Consider the following 21,081-nt stretch of genomic DNA (forward strand, 5'->3'; position numbering starts at 1 on the left):
TTAGTCTCAAAAGGGAGGGGTAGGTTTCGTTTCCGGAGCACAACTCAAAAACTTCTTAATGTATTTCAGCAAAACTTGGCAGATATGTGAGGCAGATCCCAAAGTGGTGCCTTTTGCTATTTACAGATTTTTGTCTTTTTTATTTTTCTTGGTTTCCATGGAAACGATTTTGACTTAGTCTCAAAAGGGAGGGGTGGGTTTCGTTTCAAAAACTTCATAATATCTTTCAGTAAAACTTGGCAGCTATGTGAGGCAGATCTTGAAGTGGTGCCTTTTGCTATTTGCAGATTTTTTTCATTTATGTTTATCATCATTTCCATGGAAACGCTTTGCACTTAGTGTAAAATCAAGCTGGACTTGAAGTAACTGTCTGATGATTTGTTCTTTCAAAGATGTGGGGGCCGGGGGGATATGTCATCTTTTGATGACTCTTGTTTAAGCAAGATTAAACACAATTTCACCTCACCTTGTTTTTTAAATATAAACATTTAATTGTTGCATTTCACATTTCAATCACTGTTTAATTTTACGAGTCTCCTTGGCCAGTTGCCTTGTCACCTTCGACAATCTGGCTTGGAACCTATCTTCAGCAACACATGCTTATTTTAAGAGGCAACTAAAAGGTTCAGGTGGTCAGAATCGCTGACTTTGTTGACATGTCATCATATTCCGACTGTACAGATCAATGCAAATGATGCCAATCACTGGATTGCCTGGTCTATACTCAATTGTTTACAGACTTCGATCATATAGCTAGAATATAGTTGAGTGTGGTGTTAAACTACACACAAACAAACAAACAAACAGAAAGTTGCCTTTCATAGGCAAAGGTCTTTTCAAGCTCCGGGGTCGTTATACGATTCGGGGCGGTGGGGTAGCCTAGTGGTTAAAGCGTTGGCTCGTCACACCGAAGACCCGGGTTTGAATCCCCACAATGTACAATGTGTGAAGCCCATTTCTGGTGTCCCCCGCCGTGATGTTGCTGGAATATTGCTAAAAGCGGCGTAAAACCAAACTCAGTCAGTCAGGCGTAATACGATTCCCCGCTGGTTCAATGGATGGGCTTGTCCTGCTTCAGGCATTAGTGATCGTGTATCCTTGTACTCTGAGGGCCTTTACCTTAAAGTCACTTTTTCACCCTCAAGCACATTTAGGGGGAAATATTGCTATTTTTGGAATTTAATGTATTATTATCATGACTTTGACTCATGCTGGTTAAAGTATTTAGTTCTCATGAAAATGATCCATGTTCAATTTCTCTAAATAGAATCATAAAGAAACCATGGAAATTTAAAATATGTATCATTGTGAAATCTACAAGAGAGCAACAGGCAGCTGTAATTCACTCACACACTGTTTCTGTCTTCCAGACCTGACACACATGTACAGCCTCCTGAAGCCGATACAGTCCGGACTGGGCGTACTCATGCAGGAAGTGGAGGACCATATAAAACACACTGGACTCGAGGCTGTCCGCTCTCTCAAGGGGGAAAATGTAAGCCTGACCTCATTAATAGTAATACCTGAGAGGCAGTGGGGTAGCAACTTTGTCTCGTTGCTTCATAAGTGATAGGAAGGTGCAACTTTGTCCTGTTGCTGGACAATAGTTAGATGCAACTTTGTCCTGTTGCTGGACAATAGCTTAGGAATGTGCAACTTTGTTGCTGGACAATAGCTAGGGAGGTGCAAATGCTTGACACAATTTGTCTCTTTGTCTGTTTGACAGTAGTAGGAAGGAATTTGCAACTTTGTGACAGTAGTTAGGAATGTGCAACTTCGTTGCTTGACAATAGTTATGAAGGTGCAACTTTGTCTCGTTGCTTGACAATAGTTAGGAATGTGCAACTTTGTCTCGTTGCTTGACAATAGTTAGGAATGTGCAACTTTGTCTCGTTGCTTGACAATAGTTAGGAATGTGCAAACTTTGTTCTCGACAATAGTTGAATGTGCAACTTTGACAGTAGTTAGGAATGTGCAACTTTGTCTCGTTGCTTGACAATAGTTAGGAATGTGCAACTTTGTCTCGTTGCTTGACAATAGTTAGGAAATTGCAACTTTGTCCTGTTGCTGGACAATAGTTAGGAAATTGCAACTTTGTCTCGTTGCTAGACAATAGTTAGGAAATTGCAACTTTGTCTTGCTGCTTGACAAGAGTTAGGAAGGTGTCACTTTGTCTTGCTGCTTGACAAGAGTTAGGAAGGTGTCACTTTGTCTTGTTGCTTGACAAGAGTTAGGAAGAGTTAGGTAGAGTACAACTTTGTCTTGTTGCTTGACAAGAGTGAGTAGGTGTCACTTTGTCTTGCTGCTTGACAGTTCGATGTGCAAGACAAGAGTGAGTAGCTTCAGTCTTATGGATGAACTCTATGTTTCCAGGTGCCTGGGCAGTTCGTGGAATCCATGTTAGAAGTACACAGTAAATACACAGAACTAATACAAAGTGTCTTTCATGCTGATCAGCAGTTTGTTGGTGCCCTTGATAAGGTGAGTCAGACATGGTGAGTGCACCCAATACGACCCAGCAGTGGGCAGTGCATATCATCTTCTCAGGATGAAAACCTGTTGACAGCAACCATAACATGGAATCAGGCATGTGATATTTCCGTCTAAAGTTGGAATTCTGTCTTTTTTATCCTCATGTGAAAATATAAAAATATCTTCTGTTTTTCTGCGTTTTTTTCTTGATATGGCGCTGTCTGTTAATTTTTTCATGTTCAATTGATAAAAATACCTGTACCTGGCTGAATTTCAGTCTTTTTCAGTTGGGTCAAATCACATGCCTGTGAGATATACACACATTTTAAATAGAAATAGCCACACAAATTTTAAACAAAAAAAAATTCAATAGAACCAAAGATTGTAATGTGCCCTGACATCAACAAACTAAGTTACAGTTTCTGGAAGCCAAACTGTACTCTCAAGAGGTGACTAACAGGATATGGTGGTCAGGCTCGCTGACTTGGTTGACACATGTCATCGGTTCCCAATTGCACAGATCGATGCTCATGCTGTTGATCACTGGATTGTCTGGTCCAGACTCGATTATTTACAGATCGCCGCCATATAGCTGGAATATTGCTGAGTGTGGCATAAAACTAAACTCACTCACTCCCCAGACTGTACCTTTACTACTTGACTTGCGTATTGTGCAGGGGAGGTGGGGTAGCCTAGTGGTTGAAGCGTTTGCTCATCACACCATAGACCTAGATTGGATTCCTCACATAGGTACAATGTGTCAGGGCCATTTCTGTTGTTTCCCGCTTGATATTGCTGGAATATTTCTGAAAGCGGCGTAAAACTAAATTCACTCGCATACATATTGTGCAAGAAACTTTATGATCATTTTGATGACTATTTCCAGATATTTTGTTATGAAGGCTGGAGTAAGTTGATAACAATGAACTGCATTGCCATTGATTCTGTGACAGACATCTGAGTGAATGTTTTTCTTTCCAGGCATGTGCAGCTGCCATCAACTTCCGTTCTAATCCAAAAATGGCTTGCAAATCAGCCGAGCTGGTCAGTATCAAATTATGTTTGTAACTAATAAATCTCTTTGCATCAAATTTTATCTTTCTAGCAAAACATCTGACATGACCGTCGACATGTTGTGCAGGGGACTTCCCATTCAGCTGATTACTGGATTGTCTTGTTCAGACTCGATTATAAACAGACTGCTGCCATATAGCTGGAATTTTGCTGAGTGCGGCGTTAAGCAACGAACCAACCAACAAACCAACCATAAACTTGAACATTTGACTGACAGTCATTGTAGCACTGACATATCTGGCAGATCGATGTTCATGTTGTCAATCACTGGATTGTCTGGTCCAGACTTGATTATTTACATGCTGAGTGTAGCACTAAACAACAAATAAACAAACAATAGATTGTTAAAAATATGAAGCCAAATTACTTAGAAAGCTGACATTTGCTGAGCTCACGAACCCTCTCATCATTCATTTTCATAGCGCAGTCTACGTTTGTGCAATCTGATGAAATGTTCTGTAGAGGGCTTCTTAGGTCTTCGGGTGTAGTAATGGAATGAAATATCTGATGATGATGAGATTGACAAGTCAATATTCAGCATCCTTTTGGAGGAAAGTCTCCTTAGGTTGTAAAGCTGAAGAGTATCAGCTACGATCATCCACTGTTTGAGGACTTTGTTATGATGTCATTCATATTAAAAGGACATTAAAGTTTTGCTTATCTCAGTGCATAGTTAATGTTAATCCTGTTTCCTTTTACAGCTTGCTCGCTATTGTGATGGATTATTAAAGAAGAGTTCTAAGGGTATTTCCGAGACGGAGCTCGACGACAAGCTAGCCAACTGTATAACTGTATTCAAGTACCTAGATGATAAAGATGTCTTTCAAAGGGTAACCTACAATGTTCCTGTCTTGTAGTATTTTTAATTATTGGTGCAGTTATGTTTGATAAAACTATGTCCTTCAGTGTAATCACCCAATTCATGATAGAGATGGTTGGTTTAATCACTGTTAATAGTTTCATCAAATTGTTTAATGATCATTAAACACATGAAATATGTCGAACGCCAGTACTGAAACGACTTCTGTAAATGTTAATGTGTTCTTTGTGTCCTTCAGTATTCTGGCTGTAATATATTAGACCATCTATGTTTATAAACTGGGTATGATGTGCTGTTGTCGAAGATCCGGGTTATAATTGATCTTCAGTAACCCATGCTTGTCAGTAAGAGGTGACTAACGGATCGGGTAGTTAGGCTCGCTGACTTAGTTGACACATATCATCGTGATCCCAATTATGCGTAGAACGCATGCTCATGCTGTTGATCACTGGATTGTCTGATCCAGACTCGACATTATTTACAGAGACCGCCATATATGATTACTCAATGCCATTTAGAAAGTGGTCAAATGTAACATGTTATATTTGGGATTACACTTTCTTCAGAAAGTACAGATTCTAGTACTTTACTTTCTTCGAAGTACAATAGATTCTAGTACTTTCTTAGTAAAGTACAGATTCTAGTACTTTTACTAAGAAAGTGTAATCCCAAAATATACCATGTTACTACCACCATATAGCTGGATATCGCTGAGTAACGATGTTAAACACCAAACCAAGTCCTGGTTACGCTTTGTAGGTGATCCATCACCATACCCCCAGAACATGGATTTCACCAACATCTGAAACTCTTGCGCCACTTGAGGCTTTCTGTGATGTTACTGGAATATTGTTCAAAGTGGCATTATACCAAACTCACTCTACTCAAGTTTTATGAACATTTTCTCATTATGAAGCATGTTTAACCTGTGGTTTCAGTTTTATTCTCGAATGCTTCTGCCAAGCGCCTCATCTACAGTCAGTCGACCTCCATGGATGCTGAGGAGGCCATGATCAACAGGCTCAAGGTAGGAGGACATTTGGGACGCCATTTTGTATTCTAAGGCCATCAGGGACTATGTCTGAGACAGGATATTTCTTTGGTCATTGCTTCAAAAAGTTCATTTCCTAGAAGGAGGACAAGAATATGTTATCAGGAGCTTCATCAAATGATGCATACAATTGTAAATTCAGGGTACAACTTGAGAACAGATTATTTGGATTTGGGCACCCAGGGGTGGAAATAACCCATTGCCCGGGACGTCCGAGTCCAGTGTTTTTTTCTGTCGGGCAAGCAAATTTGTATATCACACTGTACCGGGTGTCCAGTTGACTTTCCAATGTTAATTATGTTGTTTATTTTAAAAATCAACAAGAAAAACGCCGCATATAGTGGAAAACTTATCAGGGCAAGAGATTTTACATGTGCCACTGTTCCGAGTACACTAGCAATTTTAAAGGTATTTCCACCCCTGGCAACCCACCTTTTACCATTGATGGGGTTCAGGATTTTGTTTGAAACAGGATATGTTGGAAGGGGTCACTGCTTCAACATGTTGCTGCTTATGTTTTCACAGCATACTTTTTTATGCACGTTCATTTATGTTCAGTGAAAATAGTTTCTTGTGATAATATCTGAAGTTTACTTTTAACCATTTTATTCTGGTGAAGCCCATTTCTGGTGTCCCCCGCCGTGATATTGTGTGAATATTGCTAAAACCGGCATAAAACTAAACTTACTCACTCACCATTTTATTCTGGAACAAATGACTCTTTTTAACAAGAGCCATCCCTGTCTGTGTTTACAGCAAGCATGTGGGTATGAGTTCACCAACAAGCTCCACCGAATGTTCACCGATATGAGCATCAGCTCTGATCTCAACAACAAGTTCTCGGACTTCACCAGGGAGGACAGTTCCCGGGACCTCGGGGTCAACTTCTCTATCCTTGTCTTACAGGTAAATAACCTCATACAGCTGGACAGCGGAACCTGTAATCGATAAATGTCTACAGGGGGCACAGGCTGCTCAGTCGTTGCTGCAATTTGCAGTAGAGTTGTGGCCCTTATTCGTGCCAGAATCCATTGCTGCTAGGTTCCAATTCCAGATTCATCCTCATAATGGTTTTTAGTTTGTAAGCTACATGTCATTCTCATTGGTTTCACTGAAGATGTGAAAGGTTTAAACCTTGCTAATCTTATGGTTTACTCTGTCATCGTATCCCAATTGCTTAGATCAATGTTCATGCTGTTGATCCCTGGATTGTCTGGTCCAGACTCTATTATTTACAGACCAACGTCACATAGCTGTAGTATTGCAGCGTAAAACTAAAACTCACTCACTCACTATGGTTTACACATTATGCTGGGAGCATATGACACAGTTGTCTCCCTTGTTTGTGGCACGATCTGAAACCACAGTATCAGCATGATCTCTAAACACATGGAATGAGATTTGAACCAAAATGAAAACATTGATCTTTCTAATTATCTCATGCCTATTTGCCTAATCAACTTGGAATATTTCCTGACATGTAAATGACAAACAATCTAACCAACTAATACTAATTGTTCTTGTTTTTCCTGTTGTAGGCCGGCGCCTGGCCCATAGCTCAGAGTAATCTTCCTTCATTTGCCTTACCTCAGGAGCTGGAGAGAAGTGTTAGAATGGTAAAAATAAAATCAATTTATCCTTAACATGTTTTGAATATACACTACTGATAAAAATGTATGATCACATAATTTTTCATGTTAAAAAAGTTATCTCTTATGGCATGAGAATCGTGCCTTTCTTTATATATGTTGGTACACATGATAATTGCTGTATGTTTTTTTCTGTATGTATGTATGGTCATGCTGACCTAGTTTTCAAATAATATTCCTTTCAATAACATGCACTTCATGATAAGCAGGTGACTAGCATGTTCAGACATGCTAACTTGAGACCACCTTCGTGGTGTAGTGCCAGAGCGTCATAAAAGTAGCGTAAAACTCACTTGTAATGATATGGCAGAGTTGTTCCAGTGGAAACAGGATCCAGTGTGTTTATTGATAGAAAACAGGCAGTTCTTTTTCAGAAGAAGTCCTCCTTGTGGTACATATAAGCATTAAAATGTCCATTTTAAATCCTACGACAGTTGTAGCTATATTTTTCAATAAAATAGTTACAAAACAAAAACTTGTTTTGACTTGTGAGACCACCCTTACAGGGCCCCACCGGACCCCCTACAGCCAAGAGCAGGTAACTCTCGCCGTCTACCTCGTACCTCACTTTTTATGCTGTCGTTCTGTTGAATAGACGTGCGTGGTGTTCGTTTCGAGTGTAAAAGAGTCTCATTCTGTATGTATGGTTCCTTTCTTTACGCACGGGCGTTAGATGGACTTCATATGTTGATATTCTCATTCATCTTTTGTTGTAACTTTGCCGTGGGTTCTCTGTTTTCCAGCCTTGTGGCAGGCAATATTGCGGACCGCGCAATCGTGGTTTCCTTGCTACATGTTCTTGGTAGCTTGTAGTAGGGAGTTCATATGTTATGTTTGCATATTATATGGTATGGTAGGCTTTGCCTAAATTCTCTCTTCGCCTAATTTGTGGTAAGTCGATTGTTGAGTAATTTTGATAGTGTTCGCTTCTGTATCACTTCACTTACACATGCTAGTATGTACACACAGTTGCGGTTAGCCTTTTTGTCCTTCGCCACAGCGCTGAACGGGGACTATGTATTCAGTAGCCCGGGTCCGGGTCCACATACGCACGTCCCTGATTCTTGTTAACGCCTATATCTCATTAACTGTTGTACCCAATGTTCTTCAAATTTGGTGTGTCAGCCTACATTGCGGGATTACGCAGACACTGAGTCGATTTGCGTGACCTTTGACCTTATTTTCAAGGTCACCAATACACTTTGACCACTTTTTGAACTCTTTTTCACGCTTGATATCTCATGAACTGTTGTACCCAATGTCTTCAAATTTGGTGTCAGCCTACATTGCGGGATTACGCAGACATTCCAGTCGATTTGCGTGACCTTGACCTTATTTTCAAGGTCACCACGACACTTTGACCACTTTTCAACTCTTTTCACGCCGATATCTCATGAACTGTTGTACCCAATGTCTTCAAATTTGGTGTCAGCCTACATTGGGGATTACGCAGACATCAGTCGATTTGCGTGACCTTGACCTTATTTTCAAGGTCACCACGACACTTTGACCACTTTCCAACTCTTGTTCACTCGATATCTCATGAACTGTTGTACCTAATGTCTTTCAAATTTGGTGTCAGCCTACATTGGGGGATTACGCAGGACACCAGTCGATTAGGGGTGACCTTTGACCTTTATTTTCAAGGTCACCACGATGCTTTGACCACTTTATGAACTGTTGTACCCGGATGTCTTCAAATTTGGTGTCAGCCTACATTGGGGATTACAGACATCAGTCGATTTTATGGATCTTGACCTTATTTTCAAGGTCACCACGATGCTTTGACCACTTTATGAACTGTTGTACCTAATGTCTTCCAAATTCCCAGTGTCAGCCTGATGTCTATCGATGCCCAGGCCAGAGGCTGATTTGATTTGAGCTTCTCGCTCTTTCGCAACTTTGAACTTAACACTGAGTAGGTTCATTCCTGAGGCAAGTGCGATAGACCGAATCGCTGTGTTGCCTCAAGTGTTGTCTGTGTCGAAATACCCGAACCGCTGGAGTTCGGCCTCGAGGGAAGCCTGCTTTCAGCAAGGCATCCGGGACAAGGCCTCACACTCTACTGTCAGTCTGCCGTTGTTTCCCCTTAATAGCTCAACGAGCTGTATGCTCCACTCGGCGCATCTCTCAGCTCTGCTGAGGGAGCTGGTGGAAAGGGGAAAGAGCGCCGGTGATTTTTCATCGGCGACTCTGGGCGGCATCTGACGGCGGTCAACTCTCATCTGGCTAGGGACTGCATTGTAGCTGTGCCAGCCAAATGATGAGCGGTTATGGACCTATGGCCAGGGACTGTTTTGAGGAATACGGAAGTCTGCTGAGCTTCGTTAATCCTCAGGGTGCCCAGGCACCGCAAACGCTAAGCTGCCGACTCGCTGGGGTTTACTGTATTCTGCCACAGACCCTGGTAGAAGTGCATGACACGCCAAGTGCGGCGGCTTCCGAGACGGCGAAAATACTCCATGCCAAGATCCAGTCTCTGCTGGGCGAAGGGCAACCAGCGGTGGTTTCCAATGCACCGGGTCAGGAAATGTGGGGTTTGACTCCATTTATTTCCTTGCTGCCATTAAGAACAGAATGTTCAGACCCATTCTCATCTGAGAGCTGAACAAGTTAATAGAGGTAATTGTCCTTCTCAAGATGGAGACACCGGCCCGGTGATCTCATCTGTCGAGACACAGGGGATTGGCGACGCCAATCGACCTCGCAGGTCGCCAGATCTCCTTGTCTATTGCACCCTCTGATTTCAAGATTTACCTTCGGTTTCTTCTTCAACGGGACGCGCTTACCAGTTTCGCGGTGCTCCCCCTTAGTACATTACGTTTGCAAGGGTGTGTTCACCAAATTGAGGGTTTATTACAGCCCAGATAGGCAGATCGCGGCTTGTGCCGGTGTTGTCACCCATACCTAGGCTTTACTGGCTCATCAGGGTTTTAGAATAACAGTTTGAGTCTGGGAACCTCACGACAGTTGGTCACTCTTTACGTAAACTGTGTCGAATTGTCAACTTCACTTAAGTCAGATGGATAGACGCTGTATGCCTCTCTCTGAGGGACTCCCGGAGACACCGTCAGTCTCAGTCCAGCCAGATACATCCCTGCTGGGTTGTGGCGATGTTCTGGGCTTTTACCTCGCGGTCTCTTTGACAACGGTCACAACCTGCACATCAATGTGCTGGAATTGACAGCAGTCACATTGGTGTATGATCCTCCGCGACACCGATTCGGAACCGACCTTTTCGCCAGACATTCTCACTCTGAACGGGTGCCACACCGTAATCCTCGATTCTCTTGGTGGCTTGGCCTCTGTCGGGTCTAACCCCCAGACACATGGAATTCCTCCAGCCGCTGCAGACACAATTCTGGCTTCAGACCCTTCTCAGTGTGTTGATCGGTGGGCTGGGCAGGCAGATAGGGGATTTCAGAATCCCTATTCTCATGGATTTAGTTTGAGTTAGGCCTATAACCTCATTTTGGTTGAGAGCCTTATGACCTCCACCATTCCCGGTACTCCATGGCTATTTCCACCTTTCACACCTTGTTCGATGGTGCTCTGCCTAAGCAGCACCCTCTCGCATAGCGCCGTGTAGCTGGCATGAACAGGGGTTCCACCGCTTCTCGCGCTTAATCGAAAGCCCACCTTTGAAATTGCCAATTATTCTCAATTGGCTGTCTGGCCCTTTGACTTCTTCAAGTATATTGTCTCTCTCACTTCACTTGTTGACGGAAGATGGCTTTACTTGTGGTGGTGAGCTCTGGTAGAAGGGTCGGGTACATCCATGCGATACCCACTGACCCGACACTGACAGTATTTATACTGATCATGTCCCCAGATTTCAGCCTCCTGGATACCTACCACTCTCAGATTGATATTGCTTTCCACGCGGACTGTTCATATTGAACTTCCACCCCTTACCCAGCCTTCCACATCGTGGGACCGATCTTTCGATTGCTCATCCGTTGGAGTGACTATAACGAAAGAACGAAAGGGATCCGTATGGGTACCCATGTGTTCTGTTTGGTGGCGGGAAGACTGGGGAGTCTGCTAGCAAGCGGACTTTATCTCATTGGCTTGTTTCCGTAATTGTTCGGTTACAATGCTAAGGTTTACCTTCCCCCGGGAGGTTGAAGGCAGACTGGGTAGGGCAGATGCCGCTTTGTTGACAATACACAGCGGCACTGCTCAATGAGGAGATTGGTTCTGTCGCTCTTTGGAGCCGGCAGAACGCCTTCATTCGTTTTTTACGCTTTCCCTTCCCTTATACCTCCCGCCACGCTTCTCTGGTTCGGGCTATTAAGGTTGGGAGTTGTTTCGGCATGTCCCCATACATTCCTTTCCATTGTAATGGTTGGGGGTTGGGTTTTATGTCATAATTGATTTGAGCCAGTTGACGTATTAGCTTGGGCTCTCTATTTCCTGCCCTAGTCACGCCCCCGCCTGATTGACATCAGCGGTCAAGTGGCTCGGTAAGTGTGGGTTTTTTTCTATTTCCGTATCGGTTGTAGATTTCACTCCACCGCGGGTTTAGTTGTTACCAGACAGAATGCCACTACCGTCTCAAATATCTTTGGGAGTCTGTCTTATGCTTATATGTACCCCAAGGAGGACTTCTTCTGAAAAAGAATTATACAAACCTGTAGAGGTTATGAATACTTTGAAGAAAGTCCTTCTTGGGGTATCGGCCACCCTCCCCTCATTCTGTCTGATAATGCTCAGCATGAAAAGTGAGGTACGAGGTAGACGGCTAGAGTTACCTGCTCTTGGCTGTAGGGGGCTCCGGTGGGGCCCTGTAGGGGTGGTCTCACAAGACAAAACGAGTTTTGTGGTTTGTAAATATTTTATTGAAAAATATAGTTACAACTGTCGTGAATTTAAAATGGACATTTTAGTGCTTATATGTACCCCAAGGAGGACTTTCTTCAAAGAATTCATAACCTCTACAGGTTTGTATAATTTTACACTGTAATTCAATAGAGGTATTGAATGTATATATTTCCGTTGCAGTTTGAATTATTCTACAACAAAAATTTCAGTGGGAGAAAGTTAGCATGGATGCACAGCTTTTGTAATGGTAAGACATTTACATAATTCTTTCAGAATAATTTCTTGCCTCTTGAACTTGAGTTTATACAGGCTGCTTTGGATGTTCTGTGGTGAGCTTTGTATTTTTCTATATTTCTGACAAAAGTTTTACCTTTAAAAGGATGACCCCCATCTGTGTCTCCATCAAGACTCCACACAATAGGGCCCGTAAGTAGGTCACGACACTTCACTAGACCTCAGTACTTCAGGTGACTAACAACGTTTCACACCTATTGGAATGGTCTCATGGTTGTCAGTTGACAGTGAGGAACCGATAGTCCTTGCAGGAATAACAAATTACCAATCTAACCATCTCCAAATTACTATTACAGCTATCATCAGCTGTGACAGCCAAGCATGGTTGTACACTTGGTACGGTCTAGTAAAGTCCTATTTGGCGGTTGCACAGTTTGGAACAAGAACTGGTTCTTGAATATACGCTTGTCACCAGAAATCTGGTACCGGAAGTAAGCTGGGCCCTGTCTGGCATATCGCAAGTTGGCGCGTGCAAAGGGCAAAGGAGCACCTCGTGAGAACCAGGGCCCTATTCTGATTTTAGTACCAGAAGCTAGCACTCTCCCCAATGTGTTAAGCTCAGACTGGAATATTGCAGCGTAAAACTAAACTCAGTCAGTCAGTCAGTCTGATTTCTGAACATCAAACAAAGCAAACATTTTCAGTTTCAGGCTTCACATTACCGTGTTTATTCTTGTATTGTCCTAGGCCAAATGCTAGGAAAGTCCCTAGGATCTCAGCAGTAACACTGTTATCCATTGTTATCCAGTGATTAGTAGGACACACCTACCCTCCAGAAATTCTAGTTGATATGGAACTAGCCACATAATGTATCAGTTTACTAAAACCAAACAAGGTTTACCCCACTGTTGAAACTGTCCACATGTTCATAGACCAACTGTATGAGTATTAACCACATGGACTAATGGACGGTGACAAGCACTGGTGTTCAACATTGTCAAGATGTGTGCAGTATGGGAAATAAGGCTGGGTGTATTATATTACCTGATTTTGATGCCATCTCTACATTTGGCCTGGGAGTATATAGATATTGCTATCACTTTTATGTTTGTTCCAGTTGAAATGAAGTTTAACTATCTGAAGAAGACGTACTTCGTGACGATGGGGACGTTCCACATGGGGATCCTGCTGCTGTTTAATAGTGGCGACAATGTGGAGAAGCTTGCATTTAGCTTTATACAGAAACACACAACACTGCCTGAAAGGGAGCTGGTCAAACAACTGCAGTCACTTATAGATACCAAAATAATCTCACATGAAGTAAGTTGTTCTTTTCAGTTGTCCAATTGCGTAGATCAATGCTCATCACTGGATTGTCTGGTCCAGACTTGATAATTTACAGACCGCCACCATGCAGATGGAACATTGCTGAGTGCAGCATAAAACAAAACTCACTCAGTGTTCCAGTTGTTTTATCTAATAATGTTATTAAAAGCTGAGTGAGTTAGATAATTGACTTTGTGTGCTGGTGATTAGCTGCCTGACTCTGGATCATCTGGCACCATGATCTCATGTTACAGGGCTGGTGTGGTGCGGTAGCCATAGTGGTTAAAGCATTCCCCACATAGGTACAATGTGTGAAGCCCATTTCTGGTGTCCCCTGCCGTGATATTGCTAGAATATTGCTAAAAGCAGCGTAAAACTAAACTCATTCACTCACTCATGTTACAGGGTGAAATTACACCTCAGAGCGACTTCGAGTTAAACTTAGCTTACAACAACAAAAGAACCAAGTTCAAGATCACAGCTGCTGTGCAGCGAGATTCTCCACAGGTATGTTGCCGTTATGAAAGTATGTTGTCAGTGAAGGTGTACTGATACAGCGATATGACTGTGTACTGTTATGGGATGTGGGCTTTGATTGTGTATTGACTTTGAGCATGACTGTTGTAACGGAGCGGTACTGTGCATTGACATGGGATGGATATATAGCTGGAATATTGCTGAGTGCGGCGTAAAACACACTCACTCACTCATAATGTGTGATTGTGCATTGTCATTGGGTATGATTGCGTATTGTCATGGGTTGTGATTGTGTATTGTCATGGGTTTTGATTGTATTTTGACCTGGGGTGTGTATGTGTTTGCCATGGGGTGTGATGGTGGTTTGTCATGGGTTGTGATTCGGTATTGTCATGGAGTGCTAGTATGTATTGTCATGGAGCATGATTGTATATTGACACGTGCTGTGATTGTGTATTGTTATGGGTTGTGATTCGGTATTGTTACGGAGTGCTATGTATTGTCATGGGGTGTGACTATGAATTGTCATGAGGTGTGACTATGTATTGTCATTGGGTGTGACTATGTATTGTCATGGGGTGTGACTATGTATTGTCATGGGGTGTGACTATGTATTGTCATGGGGTGTGACTATGTATTGTCATGGGGTGACTATGTATCTGTCATGGGGTGTGACTATGTATTGTCATGGGGTGTGACTATGTATTGTCATATGGTGTGACTATGTATTGTCATGGGGTGTGACTATGAATTGTCATGGGGTGTGACTATGTATTGTCATGGGGTGTGACTATGTATTGTCATATGGTGTGACTATGTATTGTCATGGCGTGTGACTATGTATCGTCATGGGGTGTGACGATGTATTGTCATAGGCTGTGACTATGTATTGTCATTGGGTGTGACTATGTATTGTCATTGGGTGTGACTATGTATTGTCATGGGGTGTGACTATGTATTGTCATTGGGTGTGACTATGTATTGTCATGGGCTATAACTGTATCGATTGACTGTGCTCAGATTGTAATTTCTAAACCAGGGCCCCGTTTCACAAAGCTATCATAGTGCTACGACTGTCATAACTCCTACACTGTAACATAGACTTACGACAGTCGTAGCGCTACGATAGCTTTGTGAAACGGGGCCCAGAGGGCCAAAGAATTGCTAAACCCAAATCATTTCTAAAAGCTAAAGTCTGATTGACCTAAGAACCCATGCATCATTCAGTAGGATATTTGCACTTTGATTTCACCAGATGCTATTCTTCTGATATTGTGAGAGTGTTACATTAAACTGTCTCACTGTGTTGTCAATGTGACTGCACTGTGTTTGGTTTTGACCACAGGAAGTAGAACTGACCCACTCGGCCGTGGACGAAGATCGTAAGATGTATGTGCAAGCTGCGATTGTCCGCATCATGAAGGCGAGAAAGGTTCTCAAACATAATCTTCTCATACAGGAGGTAAGAAGCTTGGGAATAGGGAATGTTGACATGAAGTGTAACTTGCTTAGATGTTTCATATTATTAGGGACTTAGTGGTACAATAGCTTTACACACTGCAACTCGCTGTCCATAGTTTTGTCTCAAAGTTCCTCAACCCAATTGTCATGAGTTTAAATTTGATATATGAATTAGATTTAATAGAAATATTGCTCAGAAGTTATTCTGCACAAAACTCACTTTCTAGTGAGTTCTGTAATGTTGTTTAAGTCTGAGGACTTCATCATGTGAGTTTTCCACTGTAAAGATAACGTGATGTGATATTCCTGGAATATCTTGGAAACCCTCTTAACCTTACTATCTCACACTTGCACACTAACCCTCTGACTCACTCTACCACCATCCCACACACCCTCTGACTCACTCTACCACCATCCCACACACCCCTGACTCACTCTACCACCAAACCCACACACCCTCTGACTCACTCTACCACCAATCCACACACCCTCTGACTCACTCTACCACCAATCCCACACACCCTCTGACTCACTCTACCACCATCCCACACACCCTCTGACTCACTCTACCACCATCCCACACACCCTCTGACTCACTCTACCACCAACCCAACACACCCTCTGACTCACTCTACCACCAACCCACACACCCTCTGACTCACTCTACCACCAACCCACACACCCTCTGACTCACTCTACCACCATCCCACACACCCTCTGACTCACTCTACCACCAACCCACACACCTCTTGACTCTCACTCTACCACCATCCCACACCACCCTCTGACTCACTTCTGCCCAACCCACACACCCTCTGACTCACTTCTCTACTACCACCATCCCACACACCCCCTCTGACTCACTCTACCACCATCCCACACACCCTTTGACTCACTCAGCCACCATCCCACACACCCTCTGACTCACTGTACCACCATCCCACACACCCTCTGACTCACTCTACCACTATCCCACACACCCACTCAGCCACCAATACTCAATCATTCTACAATCCACACTCACTCAACCCATCTACACTCTATCAATCCCTCACTCAACCACCCATTCACACTTTATCAATCCCTCACCCAACCACCCATCCCCACTCTATCAATCCCTCACCCAACCACCCATCCACACTTTATCAATCCCTCGCTCAACCACCCACCCACACTCTATCAATCCCTCACTCAACCACCAATCCACACTCTATCAATCCCTCTCTCAACCACCCACCCATACTCTATCAATCCCTCACTCAACCACCCATCCACACTCTATCAATCCCTCACCCAACCACCCATCCACACTTTATCAATCTCTCACCCAACCACCCATCCACACTTTATCAATCCGTCACTCAACCACCCATTCACACTTTATCAATCTCTCACCCAACCACCCATTCACACTTTATCAATCCGGCTACTCAACCACCCATCCACACTCTATCAACTTTCAAGCCAACCACCCACTCCACACTCTATCAATCCCTCAACCAACCACCCATCCATATACTTTTATCAATCTCTCACCCAACCACCCATCCACACTTTTTTATCAATCCCTCACTCAACCACCCACCCACACTCTATCAATCCCTCACTCAACCACCCACCCATACTTTATCAATCCCTCATCCAACCACCAATCCACACTCTATCAATCCCTCACCCAACCACCCATCCACACTTTATCAATCCCTCACTCAACCACCCACCCACACTCTATCAATCCCTCACTCAACCACCCACCCATACTTTATCAATCCCTCACCCAACCACCCATTCACACTTTATCAATCCCTCACTCTACCACCCATCCACACTCTATCAATCCCTCACTCAACCACCCATCCATACTTTATCAATCCCTCACCCAACCACCCATCCATACTTTATCAATCCCTAACCCAACCACCCATCCATACTCTTCTTTATCAATACTCCTCACCCAACCACCCATCCATACTTTCTCAATCCCTCACCCAACCACCCATCCATACCTCTTTTTTCAATCTCTCACCCAACCACCATCCACACTTATCAATCCCTCAAGCCAACCACACACCCACACTTCTATCAATCTCTCACCCAACCACCCATCCATACTTTTATCAATCCCTCACCCAACCACCCATCCACACTTTATCAACTCTCGCTCAACCACCCACCCACACTCTATCACTCCCTCACCCAACCACCTATCCACACTTCTATCACCCCCTCACCCAACCACCCATCCACACTTTTATCAATCCCTCACCCAACAACCCATCCACACTTCTATCACTCCCCCTCACCCAACCACCTACCCACACTCTATCACTCCCTCACCCAACACCCATCCACACTCTATCACTTCCCTCACTCAACCACCCATCCACATTCTTTATCAAACTTTCTCACCCAACCACCCATCCACACTCCCCTATCAACTCCTCAGCTTCAACCACTTCCACCTATACTTATCTAATGGGTCTCACCTCAACCACCCATACTCCCTCTATCAATCCTCTCACCCAAATCACTCCATCCATACTTCTGATCAATCTTCTCACCCAACCACCTATCCATACTCTTAATAATCCATGTACCAAAACCACCCATTCACACATTTTATCAATCTCTCACCTAAACCACCTATTCACACTTTTATCAATCCGCTACTCAACCACTCCATCCATACTCTATCAATCCTCACAACCACCCACCTACACTTCTCTATCAATCCCTCACTCAACCACCCACCTATACTTTATCAATCCCTCATCCAACCACCAATCCACACTCTATCAATCCTCTACCCAACCACTCCATCCACACTTCTTATCAATCCCTCACTCAACCACCCACCCACACTCTATCAATCCCTCACTCAACCACCCACCCATACTTTATCAATCCCTCACCCAACCACCCATTCACACTTTATCAATCCCTCACTCAACCACCCATCCACACTCTATCAATCCCTCACTCAACCACCCATCCATACTTTATCAATCCCTCACCTAACCACCCATCCATACTTTATCAATCCCTTTAACCCAACCACCCATCCATACTCTATCAATCCCTCACCCAACCACCCATCCATACTTTCAATCCCCTACCCAACCACCCATCCATACTTCCTTTTCAATCCCTCACCCAACCACCCATCCACACCTTATCAATCCCTCAAGCTTCACCACACACACCCACACTCTATCAATCCTCACCCAACCACCCATCCATACTTTTATCATCCCTCACCCAACCACCCATCCACACTTTATCAATCCCCGCCAACCACCCACCCACACTCTATCACTCCCCTCACCCAACCACCCATCCACACTCTATCACCTCTCTACCCAACCACCCATCCACACTTTATCAATCCTCACCCAACCACCCATCCACACTCTATCACTCCTCACCCAACCACCCACCCACACTCTATCACTTCCTCACCCAACACCCATCCACACTTCTATCACTTTCCCTCACCAACCACCCATCCACACTTTATCAATCCCTCACCCAACCACCCATCCACACTCTATCAATCCCTCACTCAACCACCCATCCATACTTTATCAATCCCTCACTCAGTTACCAATCTACACATTCTACACTAACTGGGCGGTGGGGTAGCCTAGTGGTTAAAGCGTTGGCTCATCACGCCGAAGACCCTGGTTCGATTCCCCACATGGGTACAATGTGTGAAACCCATTTCTGGTGTTCCCCGTCGTGATATTGCTGGAATATTGCTAAAAACGGCGTTAAACCATACTAACTCACTCACTCTACACTAACTGACCGCCTCAGTGGTGTAGTGGTTAGAGCATCCGCCCGGAGAATGGAAGGTCGCGGGTTCGATCCCCGATCGCGTCATACCAAAAGACGTTAAAATTTGGTACTTGTTGGTCCCTGTCTGGCGCTCGGCATTAATGGGTACAACAAGGACTGGTCGGCTCGGAGTCAGTATAATGTGTCTGAGTGGGGTATTCATGCTTCACTGTGGCATGGTATCTCAGTGGGCTAGCACTATAAAACCAGCTTCAGTCTGGGCTAGTACAAGCAGCCGCACATACACATAAACACGCATGCACGCCATATGAGCATAAATATTTCTGCCACCCACGTAAAACCCAATTTCACCTCACCTCAACACTAACTCAACCACTTACTCAGCAACACAACCACCCCTCCACAGTCCCTCACCCCCCAGCTCACTGTGACTCCAGCCCTGATTTCTGTTTGTGCAGGTGATCAGCCAGTCGCGGTCCCGCTTTAACCCCAGCATCAGTATGATCAAGAAGTGTATAGAGACTCTCATAGACAAACAGTACCTCGAACGGACAGCTAACACTACAGACGAATACAGCTACGTAGCATGATGCAACTGTCTATGTGGGTGTGCGTCACACACTCTAGCCCTCATACCGACTGCATCGTCACTAGCGCTCAACATGTCATTCTGTCTAGATGTGAAATCAGCCTGACTTTCAAGCTCCTGATCTGAGGCTGCGAGTGCACCTGTTGAAGAATGGCACCACAGGATTGGATTATATGAAGAGTGTGTATTGTTATCAAAGCATATTGGAATACATCTAATGTTTTGGGATGACATTTTGAGAAGATAATAATAGACTAACTTTCTCTTGGAGTCCTACTGGGAAAAGGAAAAATGGAAAATGGACAACTTTTCATAACAGTGATTTTATTATTACATCTTGACACGCATAGCAATATTGGTGGAAGAGAAGTGGACAGTTGTGTTTAACAAGAACATGACAGAACAAGGTTGATGGCAGAAAAACATTGTGACTATGGAATGCATCCACAGACATTAGTTAAGAAAAATATTGAAACTATTATTGTCATAGTTCGCGTGAAGGCTGGAGTAATTAATCCCCACGGTTCCTTGATCCTCCTTACCAACAAATGGGAGATGACACAAAATTATGTATAAATTTTGCAAGTTTATTCTATTTTATTTTCAAACAAAATTAATCAAGCAAATATAAATTAAACTAAAAAGTACAATGTATTCTCACAAATTTACTGAAGACTTATCCATAAAATATAAAATAGGTCTGTGAAGTCCTCATGCAAAGAAAACCAAGAGAAATCTGTTTCTAACTGCTGCAAGTAGCAAATGTTTTTTTGTGTTTTTAAAAAAATTGAAATCCATCAATTTTTTGTATGTGGTTAATAAGTGATGATCATGCTAAAGAAAACTGCCATTTTTAGTTCACTGGAGCTGAAACTGACCCCTTAGCTGGCAATTACTAGGGTTGTTTTGTATAGTAACAGTGTCACACACTTGAAGAAGCTGATCTGTTTGGCAACGATTGGTGTTTTAGGAGGATGTAGATGTGGTATATGTTTAAGACTTCAAGGACAAGCTGTGCTGAATCTGGATGTGAAGCTTGTGACCGAATAGTGCCCGTCATGTTTCAGTGCTCACGTTTGGGATGAAGACAATGGGAGAGATCTGTGTTATTTATTCGACATATTCCCTAGAGGGTGGTAGGGTAACCAAGTGGTTAAAGTGTTCACTCATCACGCTGAAGAGGGCGGTGGGGTAGCCTAGTGGTTAAAGCGTTCGCTCTTCATGCTGAAGACCCGGGTTCGAATCCCCATGTGGGTACAATGTGTGAAGCCCATTTCTGGTGTCCCCCTCCGTGATATTGCTGGAA

General features: G+C 43.5%; 1 protein-coding gene across 1 annotated transcript in view; it reads left to right on the forward strand.

Annotated features, from left to right (window-relative positions):
- LOC124275211 (cullin-2-like) overlaps positions 1-20,618 on the forward strand; it is a 49,990-nt gene extending 29,372 nt beyond the window's left edge. The window contains 13 exon segments of the mRNA XM_046710701.1: positions 1,371-1,495; positions 2,374-2,481; positions 3,454-3,516; positions 4,248-4,376; positions 5,305-5,322; positions 5,325-5,393; positions 6,174-6,323; positions 6,956-7,033; positions 12,071-12,137; positions 13,242-13,444; positions 13,856-13,957; positions 15,273-15,389; positions 19,645-20,618. Of these exon segments, the coding sequence (XP_046566657.1) occupies positions 1,371-1,495; positions 2,374-2,481; positions 3,454-3,516; positions 4,248-4,376; positions 5,305-5,322; positions 5,325-5,393; positions 6,174-6,323; positions 6,956-7,033; positions 12,071-12,137; positions 13,242-13,444; positions 13,856-13,957; positions 15,273-15,389; positions 19,645-19,776 (1,361 nt within the window). The 3' untranslated portion in view covers positions 19,777-20,618.
- The last annotated feature ends 463 nt before the right edge of the window (positions 20,619-21,081 follow it).

The sequence above is a fragment of the Haliotis rubra genome, unplaced genomic scaffold, assembly GCF_003918875.1.
Source record: "Haliotis rubra isolate DU_JTF1 unplaced genomic scaffold, ASM391887v1 Scf1999, whole genome shotgun sequence".
Lineage (NCBI taxonomy): Eukaryota > Metazoa > Mollusca > Gastropoda > Lepetellida > Haliotidae > Haliotis > Haliotis rubra.